This window comes from Protobothrops mucrosquamatus, unplaced genomic scaffold (genome assembly GCF_001527695.2).
Source record: "Protobothrops mucrosquamatus isolate PMUCROS unplaced genomic scaffold, P.Mucros_1.0 scaffold1644, whole genome shotgun sequence".
In the NCBI taxonomy this organism is placed as follows: Eukaryota; Metazoa; Chordata; class Lepidosauria; order Squamata; family Viperidae; genus Protobothrops; species Protobothrops mucrosquamatus.
The window spans coordinates 562,270-583,694 of record NW_015387803.1 but is presented as its reverse complement, the minus strand read 5'-3'; the positions used below and the strand labels follow the sequence as shown (position 1 = coordinate 583,694).

The 21,425-nt window shown below is 36.4% G+C and overlaps 1 protein-coding gene across 1 annotated transcript in view; it reads right to left on the bottom strand.

Annotated features, from left to right (window-relative positions):
* Positions 1-5,472: 5,472 nt before the first annotated feature.
* Positions 5,473-21,425, bottom strand: part of LOC107293541 (protein FRA10AC1) — a 40,085-nt gene continuing 24,132 nt past the window's right edge. Inside the window, exons 5-14 of the mRNA XM_015822695.2 lie at positions 20,942-21,018; positions 20,137-20,220; positions 18,051-18,135; positions 16,802-16,847; positions 11,812-11,925; positions 10,514-10,556; positions 8,144-8,265; positions 7,546-7,584; positions 6,446-6,530; positions 5,473-5,598 (exon numbers count right to left, since the gene is read on the bottom strand). Coding sequence (XP_015678181.1) covers positions 5,556-5,598; positions 6,446-6,530; positions 7,546-7,584; positions 8,144-8,265; positions 10,514-10,556; positions 11,812-11,925; positions 16,802-16,847; positions 18,051-18,135; positions 20,137-20,220; positions 20,942-21,018 — 738 coding nt within the window. The 3' untranslated portion in view covers positions 5,473-5,555. The remainder of the gene's footprint in view (positions 5,599-6,445; positions 6,531-7,545; positions 7,585-8,143; positions 8,266-10,513; positions 10,557-11,811; positions 11,926-16,801; positions 16,848-18,050; positions 18,136-20,136; positions 20,221-20,941; positions 21,019-21,425) is intronic.

Genomic DNA, 21,425 nt, shown 5'->3' with positions numbered 1-21,425 from the left:
ACAATCAAGAAATCTATCAACATCTTCAGTGAGGTCAAGGATTTCTGTCAATGTAATGGAACATAAACTGTTCAGTCTTTGCTTATTTACCGGTACTAACTAAAAGAATGGAAGTGGAACATTTCCACCAAAGGAAAATGGAACATTTTAAAGAAATGGATAACCTGAGATTACTTTGTTAAAAGTGATTGTGGACTCATTTCTTGGTTGCTGCTGTTCTCAATTAATACTTTCTTTATTTAATGTATTAAAATTTGTGAACTTTCAAGAAATTATAATTTTACACAACTTTCAGCTAATTTCATATGATAAACTCTGTATTGCACAATACAGAGCACTGTAATTGTTAGCACTGTAATTATTAATGCACAGAAGTAAGTTTTATATTATGTCTAGTTACTTCCCCTGGAATAATTTATATTCTTACTTTTACTATTACCAATAAAGTTATAGCTCATGTCATTTTGAAAGCTCTATCTTTAGCATAAGCTTATGGCTAGAAACAGGCTTACTTCAAAAATATATCTAAATTCAGAAAAAGGATTCTAGTACAGAGTCCTCAACTTATGACCGTTGGAATTATGATTGTTAGTCATTGTAAGTCGAGGCATCACACGATCGGACTTGATTTTTCAATATTTTATTTGCGGCGGTTAAGTCAACAATGTGATTGTTAAGTGAATCCATTTTTCACAATGGGCATTTTGCCAAAAACTGGAAGTAATGCCACAAATGGACAAAAAACATTGCAAATCATGGTTATGTGAGTGTGGGATGCTGCAAACAGCCATAAAGGTGTTTGGGGTGATTTTTCAGTTTAGCCTACAAATATTGTATTTACTCAGGCAAATGAATTATATCTTTTATGATTATATATACTGTATATAATTGTCTCTTTGACAGTAATTACACATTATTTCCATATTAAGGGTGTTTAAAAAGAGTCCAAGTGGAAAATCACAAGGTGGAAGTTTTTCAATAGTAATTTGTCTTTCCCCAAACTAAAAAGAATGGGAAAACCTGCTAACCATTTTTAGCTGCCTGCCCATGAAATCTAAGGCCATGAAATTCAATAAAGGATTGTTATGTCTCCATATTGATTGAATTCATCACCCGACCTATATGGATGAATAATTTTCAGAGGTAGTTTAAGACAACAGGGCAATGGAGAGATTTTCATTAAGATCTGCTCTGTAATAATTCTTCCAATATAAACAAGGTTACAGAACTGACAAGACTATTCAAGCATGGTAATACCCAACAGTTCCACCATTTTGTTTTTCTATCTTGAAATACAGAACATCTCCTTTAGAATAAAGATGGAAATATCTCCCTCTTTCACAAAAGGCAACTACAAATGTTTCCTGTTATCTTTTAAAGATAATGACCATGAATAACCAGGTTATAGTCTGTTCCATTAATTTGTTGCTGTTGTAGTTCTATACTTATTTCATTTGTTCATTCCTTTATCTGTAAGCTGCCTCATCTAATGATTCTAGGTGGATGGGACAACTGTATAATGCAGCAGAGATATAAATATCCATGTTTTTCTTTACTAAATATAGATACAAGAGGATATTTGCTTGTGCATGATGGAATTAGATCAGCATGTGCAGATTTGTTTCAATAACCACATTACGAAGTTCTACAAGAGAGTTAGCATCCAAAACAGACAGATGTTTAAGAGGGTTTGGATAAGCAACTATCACAAACAGCTCCTCTAAAGCTCTTGAGAGACCAGTTAGATAGATGTAAATGGGCTGCTGCTTATTGGATTTGACTGCCATCTTGCAATGTGTCAAAGAATTAACCTTTAAATCCATCTTCTTATGTAAAGAAGCCCTCAAAGAAGGCTACCTTTCTTTGCCATTTGAGGACACCCTTGTTTAGCCTTGTTTCACCCTTACTTCTGTATGCATGATCTGTGAAAAATGCAGTTATTTTAAGTAGCTCTTTGAGAGTCAGTCCTTTGGGAATATGGGTGAGGAAACAAACTCCGCAATGCTACTTTATTGTTGTAGGGTATAGAACAGCACATCAACCATTTGCCAGGGTTTCTCTCTGCCCCCTCTTATCCCATACAGAATCAAAGCAAAGTTATTCTCAGTCTGTTTCTTACCCTCTCTCCCTTCTTAGGGCTAAAATGTTATTTACTGCATTGTTAATCTGCTAAGAGTTCTTCAATAGCCAACTTTTTCTGTGGTTTTTATATACCACAGTGAGTGAGATATTTGAACATTCATCCAAGTTCTGCATTATGAAACAAGTATGGAATCAGGAATCTGATTAGATGGCATATTCAACCCTTAGTTTTAAAGTGATAGTTATATTCCTTTGAATATCATTGTATGTTCATAGGTGTGCCCTATGTAGATTTCAGTTGTAATGAAAGCACTTCATCTCACTTTGGCTCAAGATACTAGGGCTGTGCAAAGCATTCAAAAGAGGGGCTTCACGTGTGTGTTACTGCAAGGAAAATAGCCCATGATCTTTTCCATAATTCTCAGCTCTGCTTTTGTGGAGACATCTTCAGTTTACCATACCTCCCAAGGGAAGTCACAGCTTTCCAAGGATTATGCTGCATCTGCAGAGAGTAGCTGCAAGATTCCAGGAAAGATGCAATTGCATCAAGAAGTTGCAAAAAGGGACTATGCGATTTGCCCTAGCCTTCCGCGAAGCATCTGTTTGCCTTCAGGACAAATGCAAGTAGTATTAATCATTCCCCTTTAATGGCAAACTCAGGTGGCTGACTGCCAATACAACAATAGCCAACAGAATTGCTGAGAAACCAGAGGAGACGATCAAAAGAAAGGAAGCGTATTCATCTGAGCAAAAAGGGAATTGGAAATATGGTGGATACTGGCAAAAAAAGGGATCTATACACTTATTTATAGATTCAAAAAGGTCAATGAGACTATCTAGGATGGTTTATTATTATTATTCACAATGTGAAATCACAGCTTCCATTTTGGCAATTCTGGAACTGCTGGTGTTGGCCATCATATGCATCGAGTTCGTCCCCAAAACCTAGGGTGCATTATGCATCGGCATAGTATACTGTGTATGCATCTCAAGCAATGCGGCCTTTTATAATTGACAGAATGTATATATTTTCTAAAGGCTATTCCAGATTTTTGATATAACACCCAGTGTGCCAATAGCCACTGGGACCATCACAGCTAGTTTATGCCATAATTTTTCCATTTCAATTTTTAGTTCTTAATGCTTTGTATTCTTGCCTAATTCATTATTTTCTATTGGAATATTTTTTATTCACCAAGTGTGATTGGACACACAAGGAATTTGTCTCCAGTGCATAAGCTCTCAGTGTACATACAAACAACAAAGAGATAAGTCATAAATCATAAGATACAAACAAGTGATAATTCATAAGATACTAATAGAAGGTAGTAGGAAAGATGAGAAGATGAGAAAGATGAAATATTTTACCATCTCCTAGTATTGCCACATCAAATATCCACACTTTCTTCTCTTCAACCAGTTAAATCTGGTGTACTAAGTGCCAAGACTTTACCAGTTTGTATTCAGAAATTCCACTATATTTTAACCTGTTCATCTTTGACTATTTTTTCGGCACATGATAATTTTTAGATATTCCAGTGAATCATTTTGGTGACTATGTTATATCATTGTTTATAATCAATTTATGCAATCTTCTTACGCAAAACAAGTATAAGATCTTCTGTTTCTTTGCATAATCTCCACTTTGAATCATATGATGATTTTTCATTTGTGGCCTAGCTTGCATTAGTTCATTTGAGCTGTCAAATTCAAGGGTTGAGTCTCTTTTATAAATGTTCTAGTTGTAAGCCAAGTTTTATCTTTATCTTTATCCACTGTCCGCACAAGCTTTTGTATAAATTAATTCTGAAATAGCTATTCCTTACCAGCATTGTTTGTTTTTATTACATTCTTTCAATATTCATGTTTTGTTTCCTTTACATTCAATAAGTTCCAATCTTTAATTTCCGTCAATGTATTTTCTTGGCTGTCTTTTACATAATCATTCAATGAATGCTTTTTCTTCTATGACAATTTGACTTGAAGTAAACCTCTGCCTCTATTTTTGTGAGGCAGGTATAATCTATCCATATGACTACAAGGATGTAATTTATAGTGAATATTCATCAGTTTTCTTGTTATTTTGGTCCCAACTGCTCAGTTCAATTGGTGTACAATTAATAATTCGAGCAGTGTATCATATCACAGCTGTGGCCCAAGTATTGATGGTTTTGATGGTGTTTTCACCATTTAATTTTGTCTTTAGCAATTGTCTCACTCTTTGTATATATTCTTTACTATTCACATTTTTGACTCGCCCATGCTTGATATTATTCAACTATAAGATGCCCAGATACTTGCAGGTTTCATCCTCTTCCTTCCCGATGGTTTGGTCAATTGGCATTTCAATTCCATTTCTGTTTGTGACTTTACCCCCATTTCACTGAGGCACATTTATTTGGGCCAAATTTCATTGCTACATCTGTAGTAAAAATTCTTACTGTATGTGTCAATGACTGGATTTCAATTTCTGGTTTTTCATTAAGCTTCAGATCATCCATCCATATATATATATATGAAAGCTTTTTTTCTTTTAGAGCACCCTGTCGGCCCAAATATGGGAAAGAGAAGTCTTTTGCCTGTATCAGCTCAACCTAGAGCCATCCACAGGCAGCAGTCGCTTAACTGCGACATCATATGTGTTCCAAAATTTGAATTGCTAACAAAGAATTAAGGGAGAACTGGGATAGCTATTTCAAACCTTATTTGGTTTTCATCAGNTTCCCATATTTGGGCCGACAGGGTGCTCTAAAAGAAAAAAGCATTCATCCTCTTCCCCTGTCTCTTGTAGCTAACAAAGTGAGAAAGAGCCTGTGGCCTAGTGGCTAACATCTCTGCTTAACATGCAGACAGCCCAGGTTCAAATCTCAGAAGGGTATGTCTGGCTGATGAAAACCAAATAAGGTTTGAAATAGCTATCGCAGTTCTCCCTTAATCCTTTGTTAGCAATTCAAATTTTGGAACACATATGATGTCGCAGTTAAGCGACTGCTGCCTGTGGATGGCTCTAGGTTGAGCTGATACAGGCAAAAGACTTCTCTTTCCCATATTTGGGCCGACAGGGTGCTCTAAAAGAAAAAAGCATTCATCCTCTTCCCCTGTCTCTTGTAGCTAACAAAGTGAGAAAGAGCCTGTGGCCTAGTGTGCACTAAAAGAAAAAAGCATATATATATATGTCTTTTGTCTTTTTAGCTAACATCAGCTTCTCTAAACTGATTATCTTTTCATCATCAGTAATGCTGAATATTACCAAACCATGAATTACATCTAATTACAACTTTTAAACATTGCCATTATTATAATTTAAACTAACATTTATGGTCGATGTGAAAGACATACAGAGGATAATTCCTATTTCCTATTCAAGTAAAAAACATTTAAAAAAACATGTTGAATTAAATGTGAAAACCTGCTTTTTATTTGCAGTTTTTGATGAATATGAAGAAACACATTTCAGATTTGGAGATCTCATTTCAGAGAAACAAGTCTTGAAAGTATTCGTCGAATTCTTCCTCCCTATAAAACAAAGGAAATACATAACACACGTTCTTGAATCAGAACAAGACGACAGCAGTTTTTCTTCACATATGCAGAGAATGCTTTACAGCAAAAGTTCCACATTCTATAGATATACTAGCAAGGGTGTGCTGACAATATTTATCTGACTAGATAACTCAAGCTTTAAGTGTTTCTCATTAGGTCAAAATGCCTAATTAGGTCACTGCAAACTATCCTTTCTACTTCTAGAGGTTTTATTTTGTACATACTCCAGCTAAGTGCCTATTTTCCTTCAAAAGTATTTTTTCTCTGAAATCTAATAATCTTAGACTGGCCTCCTAAATATTTTTAAAAATTCTTTTATTGTTTTCAAAATAAAGACGGAGAAACAGCAAAAAATCACAAAGATAAAAATACATGCATTATCAAAGTAACGAAAACGCGTAGAAAGTGTTTTCTTAAAAGGTGAAAGAATGCAACAAAAGAAAAAAGGTATAATAGATCAGTTTATCTATAAATATAATTCTATATATAATGATCTAATGCAATTATTCAAGTACATATATATTTCTATATTTTACTACTCAAAGATATATGTATGTATGCATGTATATATATGTGTGTATAAACACACACATGCAAACATATATCTATGTACTGTATACTCTGTGTGTATATGTATACATATAAATACAGTATATATGTATACATATATATATATAGTCTACACTCACACATACACACATGCATACATACCTACATGCTTTATGTCAGTGTTTGTATAAAAATAAAAAAATGCTTTTGCTTGTTAATTAAAATTCTTTTTCTGTTTAGATAAAATTTTAAGGAAGGCCACAGAACAGACCTCGTTTTTTCTTCTGCATCCTGTGGTGGACCCCTCCAGAAATCTGCCTCAGAGGGACCATCTTCTTGATCATCACTACCTGAGTCTGTTAAACAAGATAACAATGTTTAAAATAGAATGACTTTAAGAGCATTTTCACATGTTGAGCTAGACTTCTTTAACAAGTTTTTTTTAAAAAAAAACAACATACAGCATTAAAAATAAAATGGGGAATAAGCCATACATAATTTAGTTAGGCAGATATTCCTGATCACTATCCATTGGGATTATTATTTTTACCAGTGACAAATCAGGAACTTAAAAACATGTTCATAAATACACCCAATTTTTTGTCCTATATTAAGGAATGGTTTGTGTAGTGTTAAAAGACACTGATTATAAACACAGACCATAAATTCTAATCCCTCCTCTGGCACAAAGCCAGCTGGGTGACCTTGGGCCAATCACATCCTCTCAACCTCAGGAAAGAGATAATGGCAAACCAATTCTGAAAATGTTGCCAAGAAAACTGCAGGAATTCACCACATAGTCACTGGGAGGTATAGCTAGCTTGAAGGCACCCATGCACAGACACACAGTTTATATTGTAGTGTTGTGGCTTTACTACATTTTGAATGATATCTCTCATACTTCTTTTGACCAAACTATATAATAACAATGAGCCTTCAGGTAAGATTTTCTGGACAGAATTGATTTCATCAAAACTAATACAACTTTAAATATATATATTTGTGTCCTTGTCTCCGAATGCTGTATAATTTTTATATATATCAGCCTTTTATTTACTTAACAGGTCCACATTTCAGGTTACCATCTGCTTTAAAAAGTCATTTTCATTTCAGGTATTTGTTTTATAGCAAAAAGAGCTGCATTTTAAGCTGAAACCTTGATGAATTGCACATTTCTTTGGATCTCAGAAATCAGGCTGCCTCCTAATTAGATTCTATAGTAATACATTTCTTCCTTCCATGATGTTTTTTTCCAGATCATCAGTTCTTTCTTTTCTGCTTTGCATATTAGATGATTCGAATTCTAAGACGCTTCTAAGTTTCTCTACTGAACAAAAATGATTTCCTACATTTTTTAAAAAAAATACTAACCTTCATCAGTTTCGTTCGATTCTTCTAATGATGTTGCACCTAAAAAAAAGTCATTTTAGAAATAATTATTTGCATTCCATCACGTTGCACCTACAGGTGGTCCCTAACTGATGACTACAATAGAACCCAGAATTTCAGTCGTAAGTCATTGTGGTCATAAGTTAAGGTACCACACAACCGGATTCGATTTTATAACTGTTTCTATGATGGTCATAAAATAAGTCACCATGGTTCTTAAGCGAATCATGTGCTTGTTAAGCAAATCCAGCATATCCAATGGGAGTTTTTTACTTGTAAATCTGAGTTGGTTTCCAAGCACTTGAAATGCAATCACGTACTCAAGGGGCAGGGGAGGGAGTGCAGGTGTCATAACTCTGAGGATGAGCCATAAGTAGCTCTTTTGAAATCCGTCATAACTTTGAATGGTCATTAAGTGGCCAGTTGTAAGTCAAGGACTACCTGTATCATCTTATATCTAGATTTAAATTGTAACCTCATAGTCAGATATCCCCCTTTTATAAAATGTAGAATGCACCTGTTATTTAGCTAATTGTGAGCATAAAAGTAACCTTAAATTTTGAAATTTTTTTTTTTTTACCTTCATGGATCTTTTTTTTCTTTGCCCTGTGCCTGTGCGGTGAAGATGTTCTTTTACCCTTTAAAATTTTAGAACTTTGTTCTTGGTTGTCTTGCTTATTTCCTGGTTTGACCTCCCTTTTCCTTTATAAGAAGAAATAAATAAAATGTCCATCCAGCTTCAAAAATGTGTAAAAATGGGTTAGAACTATAATAGTTTAAACACATATTTGCATATAATAAATCAATCTTCTATAGATGATAGTTTAAATATGAACTTTTTAAACTGTCCAGACTTTGTCTCTATCCTGCACAAAATTAGAATAAGGAATATAAACTTTTCTCTGCTTGTATTACAGATAAATGTGACCCAATCTTTCTGATTTCAGTTGAACTGAAATATGCCGCATTGATTCTAAAGCAGAATTTACTGAATTTTAACCTGAAAAATGTCTGGAAATGCTAGCACTTAGTCCTTTGGGTAGGAAATAGGGCTCTGGTTTCTATCAATCTGATACCACCTTGGGGGGGGGGAAGACTGACTACTTACTAACCACAAAGACAATTGTCCTTATGCAATTAGAGGCTATACACATACAGGCAAACGTGTGCACTTGTATAGTTCTATTTCATGAGCAAGCAACGGCTACATAATACACAGTTTCTCTGACAAATTGGTATTAAAGATACTAATTTTCTTCTTAAAATGTGGATGAATGAAATATAATGGTGTTACCAATCAAGTAATTAGGCAGTACAAATAATGGTTCTGTTTATCTTTCAGGTAAATTCTCTGCTAGTTTTCCTTAAATTATGCAGCAATAATAAATAGGTTGGCAATACGAAACAGAGGGTAAAGAGACAAAGTATCTTGGAATGTCTGGGAGGCAGGAAGAGGGTGGAGGACTCTCCCTAACAGGGTTTATCTAGTAGTTATGTGGATAAGGGCTTTAGACGGGCATGATTTCTGTAGGCGAGCAATAACAAAGAAACTACTCTGAAGTAACTCTTCATGTTGTTCTTGGTTTCTGGGACATAGGTTTGCCTAACATGGCATTTTACAATGGGTTAGAGCAATGATGGCGAACCTTTTAGAGACCGAGTGCCCCAAAACTGCCCTGCCCCGCCCCCACTCACCTGCAGGGCCACCTCCACGGCCTGCCACAGATCGCCCAGGCGGCTCAGCAGCACCATGGTGGCCACGCCCTCCACCCGTGCCCCACAGCATCATCTGTTTGCAACGGGGCGCAAGGGCAGAGTCTTGTCCCCACTGCCCAGCTGCCATGTCCTTGGCTGCGCTGCTCCAGGCGGGCCGTGCCTGGGGATAACTCTCCTCTGGGGGGGCTGGTGTGGAGGGGGCCACGGGGGGAGGTGGGGCTGGGGCAATGGCACGTGTGCCCACAGAGAGGGCTTTGAGTGCTGCCTCTGGCACTCATGCCATAGGTTCGCCACCACTGAGTTAGAGTATACTTCTTTTACCCATATTGGCTAGGATTATGAAAGTTGTAATCAAACACATCTGGAAATATATTCTAAATCAGGGGTGTCAAACTGCCGGCCCACGGGCGGGACGCATCATACGGAAGCCGTGCCCACCGCATTGCCAGCAATGGCAAAACTCTGATACGTTGCGCGACGTCACATGATGTCACGAGTTTGACATGTCTGTTCTAAATAGTAAATGATAACAGTAATAATAACAAAAAGTCAGACTGCTGGGCACTGTACATATACTATACTGGTACATTATGACATCCTAGGTTCTTGTGAAGAACTCAATGCATAAGAAGACCAACTTAGCTAAAAATCTGGCAGCTGTGATTTTTATTGAAGGTGAAAGATTATAGCATAAACTGACAGTGGTGATCCCAATGGTTATCGACACACTGGGTGTCTTAGCAAAAAGACACCCAGTGTCTTTTTAGAAAATCTGCACATTGATAAAATTTCCATGTGTCAATTACAAAATCTGTATTGCTTGAATTTACACATATACTAGGTTATATACTGCACTGATACAGTACAACATCCTAAGTTCTTGGGAAGAACCCAATGAGTAAGAAGGCCAACACTAGCTATAGAACTGGCAGCTGTGGTTTCACATTTTTGTGTATGTAATAAGTAGCAGGAGCCTTGGGTGAAATCCCAAAACAACAGGAGTACCACTTGAAACCATTGGCCTTGATAAAATCACTATTAGTCAATTGCAAAAGGCAGCTTTACATGCAACAGTTTATATCCTGAAACCCTTTAATACCATCACGCAACAACATCTCCTTATCCCAGGTCCTTGGGAAGCATTTGATAGAAAGATCAAAATGCCAAATCCAGTCTAAACATCTGGCTGACTGTGTGACAAACCATAATAATAATTCATTGAAAGATGCATTACCTGTGATGAAAATTTAATTTGAAAGAGCATTCTGGACAGAGTCCTTTAAAAAAAGAAGAACATATTTTATTTATATGCACACAGAGAGACATACACATAGATTGGAAACCACCTACAAATAGGAGGGATACCAATAACTATCATTAAATGCATACGTAATTAAAAATTAATACAATTTTGAGAGCCCATTCAGTATAGCAGTTAACAGCACTGGAATAGAAACCGGGAAACCAAGTTTTAGTCCTGCCTTGGACACAAAGCCAGCTGAGTGACGTTGGACCAGTCTCTCTCATTCAGCCCTAGGAAGCAGGCAAGGGTAAACCACTTCCACCAATCTTGGCAAAAAACCTGCACTGGCTTGTCCAGGGTATTGTCAGGAGTCAACACTGACTTAGCGGAGCACGGTGGCTCACTAGGTTAAGATGCTGGGCTGGTGATCAATAGGCTCGCATTCAAGACCCAGTTGCTGCCACTGGGTGAGGTGAGCTTCCATCACCCGTTCCAGCTCCAGTTTGCAAGTGGGCAACTGAGAGTAAATAGATGGCTACCACTTTGATGGGCAATTTAACAGGGACATCAAAGGAACCCAACTAGGCAACAATGATGCCATCATTCAATTCTTTCAATCTGGAAGCACTTTGGTGCTCTCAACATGAATGCAGTAATAGCCCTGACCTGAAGGCACATATACATACATATAAATATTATTTTTATACTTCAGGACTGCCATATATAAATTTTTACTTTGCATTTCTATAGGCTAACTCAGGGGTGTCAAACTAGCGGCTCGTGGGCTGGATGCGTCATGCGCAGGCCATGCCCATCCTGCTCCGCAAAGCCCAAAAATGTCACGATACTCACATGACGAGATCGAGTTTGACACGCGTGGGCTAACTAACCAACACAAATTGAAATAAATAAATAAATTGAAATAAATAATGCAAATCTCAATAGGAGATTCTTGGGTCACCTTTGGTCAGAATGGCTGTGTATCTGCTTGGACTATGTGATGGCTAAAAGTCAGCTGGCTAATTAACCTTCCTGATATCCTTCATTCTCAAACTCTTCCACAGATGAGGAAAAAGTAGTAGTTTGAGCCACATGGGGGTGCAGCTGATGCACCCAGAAATTAACTGTCAATCTGTCATGGATTATAAGCAGACTTAACTGCACTTTCTTTTGGATATATTGTACTTAAATTTCTCTTCACCTATATTTTTAAAATACCTAATGTTATTTTTCTACACATTTAAGATCCATTGAAAAGGAGATAAATATTGACTACATGACGGACTTACTTAATTTAACAAGTGCATTTTTCTTTTGCTCATGTTCAACATAACCAAAATTCACCTCCCAGCTCTTTAAGCCTTCTTTTTCATCACAATGTTTGCTTCCACAAGAAAATTGCCCTGGAGAGAAATTGATCAGAACATTAAATTACCAAGATCATAAGAATTTGTACATGATTTGTACAAGTAAATAACTTGTCGAGATTTCCATTTTTAGGGACATTATATTTAAAGATATTATTTAAGAATATTATATTTATTAAATGCTACGAAGCATTAATAACGGAGAAAAGAAATTTAACATATTCATACACTCATATGCATACACATCAGTCTGATCTCTTTGGTATTTTGCATAGATGGGGAAAGGAAAAAAGAATTAGATAGAAATAAAAAGCATTATATTATTGATAATTAGTTATCAAAAATGAGGATGAGCCCGATTCACAGGTGTTTCTCGATAGCTTCCAACACTATAAATAAGAATACATTGTCAGTTCATACCTATTAGAGATAGAGTTAGAGTCAGTTCATACCTATTAGAGATAGAGTTAGAGTCAGTTCATACCTATTAGAGATAGAGTTAGAAGAAGAAATAGTGAAGGGGCCAATGATAGCGTGGGCACGAAATGTGGGGCGAAATATAAATTTAGAGGAATGGGAAAGATTATGGAACAGAAATTGCAAATTGACGCTATCAACTGCATATAGAGAAAATCAATATAAAATGATTTACAGATGGCATTTAACACCGGCGAGATTGGCCAAAATGTATAAAAACATAGACCCGAAGTGTTGGAAATGTAAAATTAAAGAAGGAACATTTTATCACATGTGGTGGCTGTGCCCCAAAGTAAAAAAATTATTGGGAACGGATAAGAGATTGGATACAGGAGATAACTGAGATACAAATAGATTTCAAACCAGAAATATTTCTTTTGGGAATAATAAATTTAAAAATGGAAAAACAACTCCAACACATCATTATACACATATTGACTGCAGCTCGTATAGTATATGCGCAATGTTGGAAGAGTGAAAATATTCCCACAAATGATATGATTATGTATAAAATTTTGGAATGCGCAGAAATGAACAAACTTACGTTAGAATTAAAAGACAAGGAAACGTCAGAATTTTATGAAATTTGGAATAAATGTTATAATTGGCTAGAACAGAGAAAGAAAAAGACATAATTATTGATGTACATAAAATGTAAATAAGATGTAAAGAATATTTAAAATGTAAAGCACTGTTCTGTTAGAAGAAAAGATTTATGTTTATGTAGTTTTTGGTGTATGGTGTATGGTGAAAAATAAAAAAAATTTTATAAAAAAAATTAAATGACTCCAAGCGTTTCCCCAAAAGCAGATTGCTGTGATATGTAGGCTTTGCTGTAGTAATATAATGAGTGTAACGGGACAACATGGTTCAGTCAAGCCCTGCTATGTAACACATTTCATATTGTATTTCCTAGATGTTATTCTGCATTTAACGCTAATAAAGTACAAGTGATATGCAGCCTCTTGGAGGGATTCATCTGGATGCCTTCAGAGTGATGTCAATTTGTATTAAGAGGCTCACCACCAAGCCTTCTTTTTTTTTTTTTTTTTTGAAAGATTAACCTCAGACTGTCCAGCTTAGCTGGACTGACAATATCCTCAGACACTTCCATTCTGCGGTATAAAACCAATTGTAATCCTAAGATTGACACCAAAAGGTACAGAACTAAAACATTTTTTTCCACCAAATAATGCTAAGTTCTTGTTAAAAAAAAAATGAATCAAAGTCCTGGGTTTTGAATTTCTACCCTTAACAATAACTACCAAGGAATAATTGATTTTAAGAATCAACAGTAAATGAGTTTAACCCATACTAATGTGAATAGCTATAAGATACATACAAAGTAAAATAACCACATACGTATATTTATTGGCAAACACTGAGGAAAAAAATCTGAACCAAATGATTTTTAGAAAAATACACTCTTCCTAATTCTATCAATGGCTTCAGCTGCTGGTCTACAAGCAACTTTGGGGAAATTCAGCAGAGAGGATTTACTTATGGGATTAGCTGGTAACATTTTTGAGGTGGGAATGTATGAAGGAATTTTGATCAGCTTAGCTAATATCCCAAACCTGATTAACTTTCACCTACAATTATGCAACATAACATGGAGTATCGCATTAGCACAATAACCAATAATCTACAACAAAACATGTAAATAATGTATGTGAATAAAAAGCCCAGCTAATAACCCACAATTAGACACGTAAATAACTTTCAGGATTTGGCAATTACAAAAATATTTGGTCTTTGTGTCTTATTTTGATTTCCTCTCTGGCTGCTCAGAATACATGAACATTGCTTGTTGTTTTAAACAAGCCAGGATTAGTTGTTGCAAAAATAAATTGAATATGCATTAATGTATTGTTATGTGTGATTGTGATAACACTATTGTAAATTGGGCAGTGTGCATTGGTTTAGACCAGAGACACTGAAATGCAGGTTACTGCTTAATTGTGAAATCTGTTAAATGACTTGCAGGCCAACACTACTATACAAAAAAATGTAACACAATCCCCCTGTGTACCTTTTTTGTTTTAGTAGAATACTATACAGGTAGTTCTCGACTTACAGTAATTCATTTAGTGACCGTGTGAAGTTACAACAGCATTGAAAAAAGTGACTTATGACTATTTTTCACACTTATGACCATTGCAGCATCCCCCATGGTCACGTGATCAAAATTCAGATGCTTGGCAACTGACTCATATTTATGACGGATGCAGTGTCCCGGGGTTAGGGGATCACCTTTTGTGACCTTCTGACAAGCAAAGTCAACGGGGAAGCCAGATTCATTTAACAACTGTTATTAAATTAACAATCGCAGTGACTCACTTAACAATTGTGGCAAGAAAGGTTGTAAAATGGGGCAAAATTCACTTAACAAATGTCTTACTTAGCAACAGAAATTGTGCGCTCCATTGTGGTCATAAGTCGAGGACTGCCTGTATATTTTACCTTCTTTTAGTTGGCAAAACTAACTATATTACGTACCACTGTGTAGTCAAAACTGCACATTTAGCCCATGACAAAGTAACAATTTGAAGTGGCAAAGATACACATATTTCCTAACGATATCACATCTACTTGGAGAGCAAACGAAAAACCTGAGTGCAGGTAGTCCTCGACTCACGACCACAACTGAGCCCAGAATTTATGTTGCTAAGTGAGAAATTTGTTGTGAGTTTTGCCCCATTTTATGACTTTTCTTGCCACAGTTGTTAAGTGAATCACTGCATTTCTTAAATCAGTAACATGGTCGACTTTGACTCTGCTTGTCAGAGCATCGCAAAAGGGGATCACATGACCCTGGGACACCGCAACCGTCATTAATATGTGCCAGTTGTCAAGCATCCGAATGTAAATCACATGACCATGGGGGATGCTGCAATGGTCATAAGTGTGAAATATGGTCATAAGTCGCTTTTTCAGTGCCGTTGTAACTTTGAACAGTCACTAAATGAACCGTGGTAAGTCGAGGGCTGCCTGTACTTAATAATGGAAAAGTTCCATTGCTGGTTTCTACTTGTTATTAAAGTGAGACTCTTATCAAAATGAAGACTGTGTAGCTGAATGAATTAATATTTCAATCACGGAAACTTAATTTTCTAGCAATACTGGGTAATTTATATTATTTATAAGTTACATTTATTATCATTTACATCACTCGGTAACTACAGCTCAGTGCAGAGTTTACAGGGTGAGATTTTAGAACTTGTAAATAGGCTAGCAAAAGTGATATAATAGCAGAACAATTACATTTGAAATGAAAAATAACTTAATTAAATGGTGGCAAATAGTTAAAATCGTAATAGAGGCATGTCATATTGTAATGATATTAATACAACCATTTGCATTACAGGTAGTCCTCATGTCCACAGTTAAGCCCCAAATTTTTGTTCTTAAGCAAGTTGTTTGTTAAGAGAGTTTTGCCCCATTTGACGGCTTTTCTTGTCACAGTTGTTAAGTGAATCACTACTAACTTGTTATGTTAGTAACATGTATCTTAAGGGCAGCGGTCTTCAAACTTGGCCCTTTTATGACTTGAGGACTTCAACTCCCAGAATTCCTCAGCCAGGCACGCTGGCTGAGGAATTCTGGGAGTTAAAGTCCACAAGTCATAAAAGGGCCAACTTTGAAGACCCCTGGTTAAGGGAATCTGGCTTCCCATTGACTTTGCTTATCAGAAAGTCTCAAAAGGTGATCATCTGATCCTGGGACACTGCAAGGGTCATAAATGCTACTTGCCAAGCATCCGAATTTTGATCACGTGACCCTGGAGATGCTGCAACGGTCATAAGTGTGAAAATGATCATAATGGTCACTTTTTTTGGTGCTGTTGTAACTTCAAATGATCACTAAATGAATAGTTGTAAATTAGGGACTCTCTCTCTCTCTCTCTCTCTCTCTCNTATATACACCAACATATATATACACCAACAAAAGGAAACTGCAAAAATACATTCAAGAAAACTTACAACTGCATCTCACAACAATCTTGCATGCTTATGCCTCTTAGTGGTAAACTATATTATTGCTCTCTAACAATGATGTTTGATGACTATAATAACCTTAGCAAGCCTAATAGTAAGAATAAATTATTATATGACCAAATCATGGTATCTTAGAAGGCTAGAATACAATTAACAACGATAAACTCTGTTGCCTGAAATCAATGATATAACTGGTAAACTATAAATAGGTTTTTCTAAGTCTGTGAAGATGCCAGGATCAACACCTGGTGTTAGGAAGGGCCAACAAACATAAGGTGAATCCCATTTTTACCTGCAGTTCTTCAGCCTTCAAAGCATCAGATTTTGGGAGCCTGAAGAGGCTGCAGTGACAGGTGAGGAAAAACCCATTCCATAACAGAATTCTTTTCATCTAAGTTAGGTTCCAAGGCTCAATAAGGAACAAGAAGAAAACTTGCCTTTTCCTGATACAACTTCTTGCTCATGCCTCCATCTAAATCCAAACTGTTGGAAAGATTTTACAAATAAACAGTTACGATTTTGCATTTAAAATTCAGCAAGCAAACAAAGGAAAAAGTGGCCTCTAGATCTAGAAGACATTATTTTTTTTGTTAGAGTAAGCAATGCACAGTAATTATCAATTATGAAAACCAAGTCACATGATTCCATATGTTGATTAGGAACGAGGTGCGTGAAATCAGTAATGGTAAAAATAAATACAGTTGTGCTTTATTGTAGGTATTTTAATGTTGTTCATGTATTTTATTAGATTTTTTTTAATCTGCTGAATTTTGGATAATTGATATAAAACGTCAATATAAAGAGATGAGGTGATCGTGAGGGTACTATGACAGCCGGCATTTCAAGGAACTAAGTACTAAATACTCCTTGTTCAATGCCACTGTAACTTTGAACAGTCACTGAATGAGCATCATTAACTGAGGACTACCTGTATATTGAGCTAGATTCAACAGGCTGGCCATTCAGCTATATTTGCTTTTAATCATCCATCACACTGGAATGGTTTTCCGAAAACAATCAAATGCTAAGAAGCATTGTAACCAATAAAATTCCTAGCCAGTGCTATATCTATTTCCATCTGTGCCAAAGGCTAATTTTAAGTCTCTATATTGATTTCAAGAGGATGAAAGAGAGGATTGAGGGTCATGTCATTCTGCTCTCTAGTTTTGTACTTAAGAAGTATGTGGGATCAAATTAATGCTATATTTCAATGCATCTCAACCATTATTATATTTGCTAATCTCTCTGAATCCTAACTGCTGCAGATGCTCTGTGAGCGAGAACTACAGCATTGTGACTTTTCATAAGGACACCACAAGGAATCTGTGCACCCACTTCTGGAAACAGAATTTTCTGCTATGTGGTTTGCTCTATAGGTGTTCATCCAAAGAAAGCATGAGTTTGCCAGTTGCAAGCATGGTGTCTATTCATAAACAAAGGAGCTGCATCAAACATGTGCTATGGTTCTGCAAAAGCCATTGGGAACAAATAGATCAACACTGCTTTGTTACCTAAACAAAATCTCTAAAAGCAAGTTAAGTGTCCTCAAATATCTGATTCTCATGCACTGACCATAAACAATAATGGGTTTGTAAAATAACCCTCTATATTGTCCCATTCCCTGAAACAATTTGCTAAAGAACTAAGTATTATCTTCAAAACTTTGGGCCAAAACCTAAAAATTACCTTGTTCCCTTTGTATTTTCTCAGATCTGCTATACAGTATTCTTTGAATAATTTATCATAGTATTTCTTGCTCAACCTCTTCTCCCTGAAAGATAGAATTATTGATTGAAGAGAAGAAAAAAACATACGGACAAAAAGAGGAAAGGTATTCCACTTTTAGCAATGGATAGGCAGAAATGCCAACAAGTTTATTTGCCATTAAGTATTAGTTGCAGCAGAAAAATTTAAAAATGGATGGCATTTATTGTTCAATTAGCTTGCTGTTAATTGATTTTTATCAGGAGCTGCTTTCCTACAGAGTGTTTTTATTTCACACTTCTTAAATGTCTGGAACTATCTTTGGGGGTAAAAAAAAAAGGCAATATGTTGTACTGCAGTATTCCCCAACCTTTCTGGTTTTGCAGACTGGTGGGGGGGAGAGAAGGGATGGTTCCACGCAAGCGGTGTGTGCATGCAGCTCCATTTGTGCAAGCGGCAGGCACGCACGCCACTTGCACAAATGGAGCTTTGCCCGTGCGTTCACCCACCACTTCCGCAGCATGGTTCCAAACGGGCTGCGGCCCAGCTGTGGGCCATAACCCAGGGGTTGAGGAGCCTTGATGTAGTGGTTAAAGTATTGGGCTAGTGACTGGGAGACTGAGTTCAGTCCTTCTTGCCTTAAAAAAGACAGCTGGGTGACCATGGGGCCAACCACTTTCTCTCAATCCTAAGAAGCAGGAAATTGTAAAATTCTAAAATTTTGCCAAGAAAACTGCAGCGACTTATCCAGGCAGTCACCAGGAGTCAAGACTAACTCAAAGGCATCAAATATGTAAGTAAATAAAAATATTCAGTAGAGGAGACTTAAGAATTAAAATAGGAGTGAGAGGCCACATCCACACAATTTTGACATGCAGCCATCCCATTCATGCCACTCTTAATCTTGCTGACCCCATAGTGCTTTTTTTTTTCCATATACCTGGAATGGGTCTATGCTATACTGCTACATATACAGTTTTAATAGGCAACGTTCTAAGGGCCATGATTTCTGTTTCCATAGCAAAACTTCAGTCCCATCCTATGTCATTCAATATATAAAAGGCCTCCTCTATCTGGCATGCATAATATCATGCCTGCTCAATGCACTGCAACTTTTTTCTTTCCTTTTGAACACGGATCCATTATTTTTTTTATTCTTTACTTTCCTGAAATTATGGGTCAGCTGGTTGACTGTAGACTGCAACTTTCAGAGGTTTTGTTTTTTTTAATTCTCTTGACTGCTACCAAGGGGCCACTGGGATTTATGCAGATGAAATGCAGCCATTGGATAAGTGCTGATGAACATTAGGAGTTTGAGAAAGAGACTTAGGGGAATCTGTAAAATATCCTACGAACATAGGGTGATGAGGGGAGACAAGAAGTTAAAGCTTTCTCAGTGGGAGCAGCACTACTGAGAAGGGAATGCCTATCAGTCACCGAAGCTCAGTTAACATCCTTTCAATTGCATATCTTTACCTAGAATGAAATTAATAAATTTCAAGCCCTTGGAGTCTCCAGTTTACCAATCCATTTTAAAAAAAGGTATCTGTAGAAGCGGGAACACTGATCTGCCTTTAGGCTGGTCTATAATCATAATAAGATTTGAGTTGATCTGATCTGCCTTACAGCCAAAAGAAGACTGAGAAGGTGAGCAAAGAGGTCAGGGATTAGTCTGAAGGAAGTAATCCCAAAGGAAACCGGGAGAACCAACTGGAGTCACAAGACTGCTGCCATCGCCCTTTTCAGCCAACACACAGAAATTTCATTTTCAGACTGCTTCCCCAATGCACATCAGTGGGCCCTACATCACCTGCACAGAGCATATGAGGTAGAACATAAGGAAAAACACTTCTAAATTATCCCTATGACTAGGATGACTGAGAATCTCCATAGACACTTCTAAATTATCACATCTTAAGAAACCCTTGGGCTGTCATGGGATACTGAGATACAGAGGGAGACAAGCAGACATGTACTTAGGAAGGGGTTAATGGGCTGTCCTTGGGCCACATCAAAGAGGTTGTGGGAATTGGTTTGCCCTGACAGAGAAAAAAAAAACTCAAGTTACCAGTTCATATCGACTTCATCCTCTTCTCTCCACAAGAATCTATGGTTCTCCCTTATAACATCAAGATCAGTCTTATCATTTTCTCTGTTAAAAAGAAAAAAAACTTGGGGCTAATAATCAAAGAGTTGTTTTTAATTAAAACTAATAATAAAAGCTGTTCATTCTTTTGCAGTTTTTGTGAAGTTTTTACCATATCATTTTTGTTCCTAAAAAGCAGCTCTTAATCAAAAAATCCTATCCTTGAGACTATCTTACACTACATCAAAATGCTTGAGATTTTTTTTAGATTCAGAAAAAAATGGCAAGACAACTGTATCCAGATTTGTTTATAACTTAGCAATGTTCATGCATAAATACTATCCATATTTAATCTAGATAATACAGTTGAAGTGGTGCTTTTTAATTCAAAAACATAGAATCCAATTCAACAATATTCTATTTATAGCTTTCCAATTTTAGTTCTGAATTACACAATTGGCATAATTAAAAGAATTTGTATTTTGCATACTTAATTCTTAAATATATGATGGGAATGCTCTGCTGAGAATTAGTTTAAGCATTACTACTTCTTATAGAAACTGTATAATCTCCAGATATGAAAAGTGTGCATTTATTTACATAGGAACTTACTGTACTTTTGATCATCAACATATTCAATATGAACAAGTAAAATATAATAAGGTAATCTTTAATTATCCAAAAAGTACTCATGCATAATTTAATCTTATATTTACATATGCCAAGTAAATTTTGATTGTCTTCAATTATTGATGATTTCAGCCTTTTATAAATAAGATGTACTTACCCTGAACGTTTGAAGTCTTCTTTCTTACCACCATAGTATAAAATGTAATCATTTACAAACTTCTTATGTCTTGCATACTGACAGAATTAAGAAAATTAATGTTTTTTAACGATTGCCTAATAACAACTTCATCTTAAGATCAATTCATAAAAACTATTCCCAAAACATTTCTGTAATACAATAAGGTGTAAGAGAGGGCAATTCTAAAGTAACGATTATTGTTAATGATGAATAGGTTACATACCTGTTATGTTATGTTACGTTGTTGTTATGTTATGTTACATTAGGGGGCCGTTTACTCAAGGAAGCTTGGCTCTCGAATGGCGACTCCATCAACCGGCACATCGACCTGTGCCCGGCGCATCTGGCCTTGAAGGCGTGGAGCGCAGGTGACCCCCAACCCCAGCACGGATGGCAGGGGGCCAGGCGGCATACCCCCGTAGAAGAAATAAGGAGGATACAAGCAGATAGAGGAGCGACCACC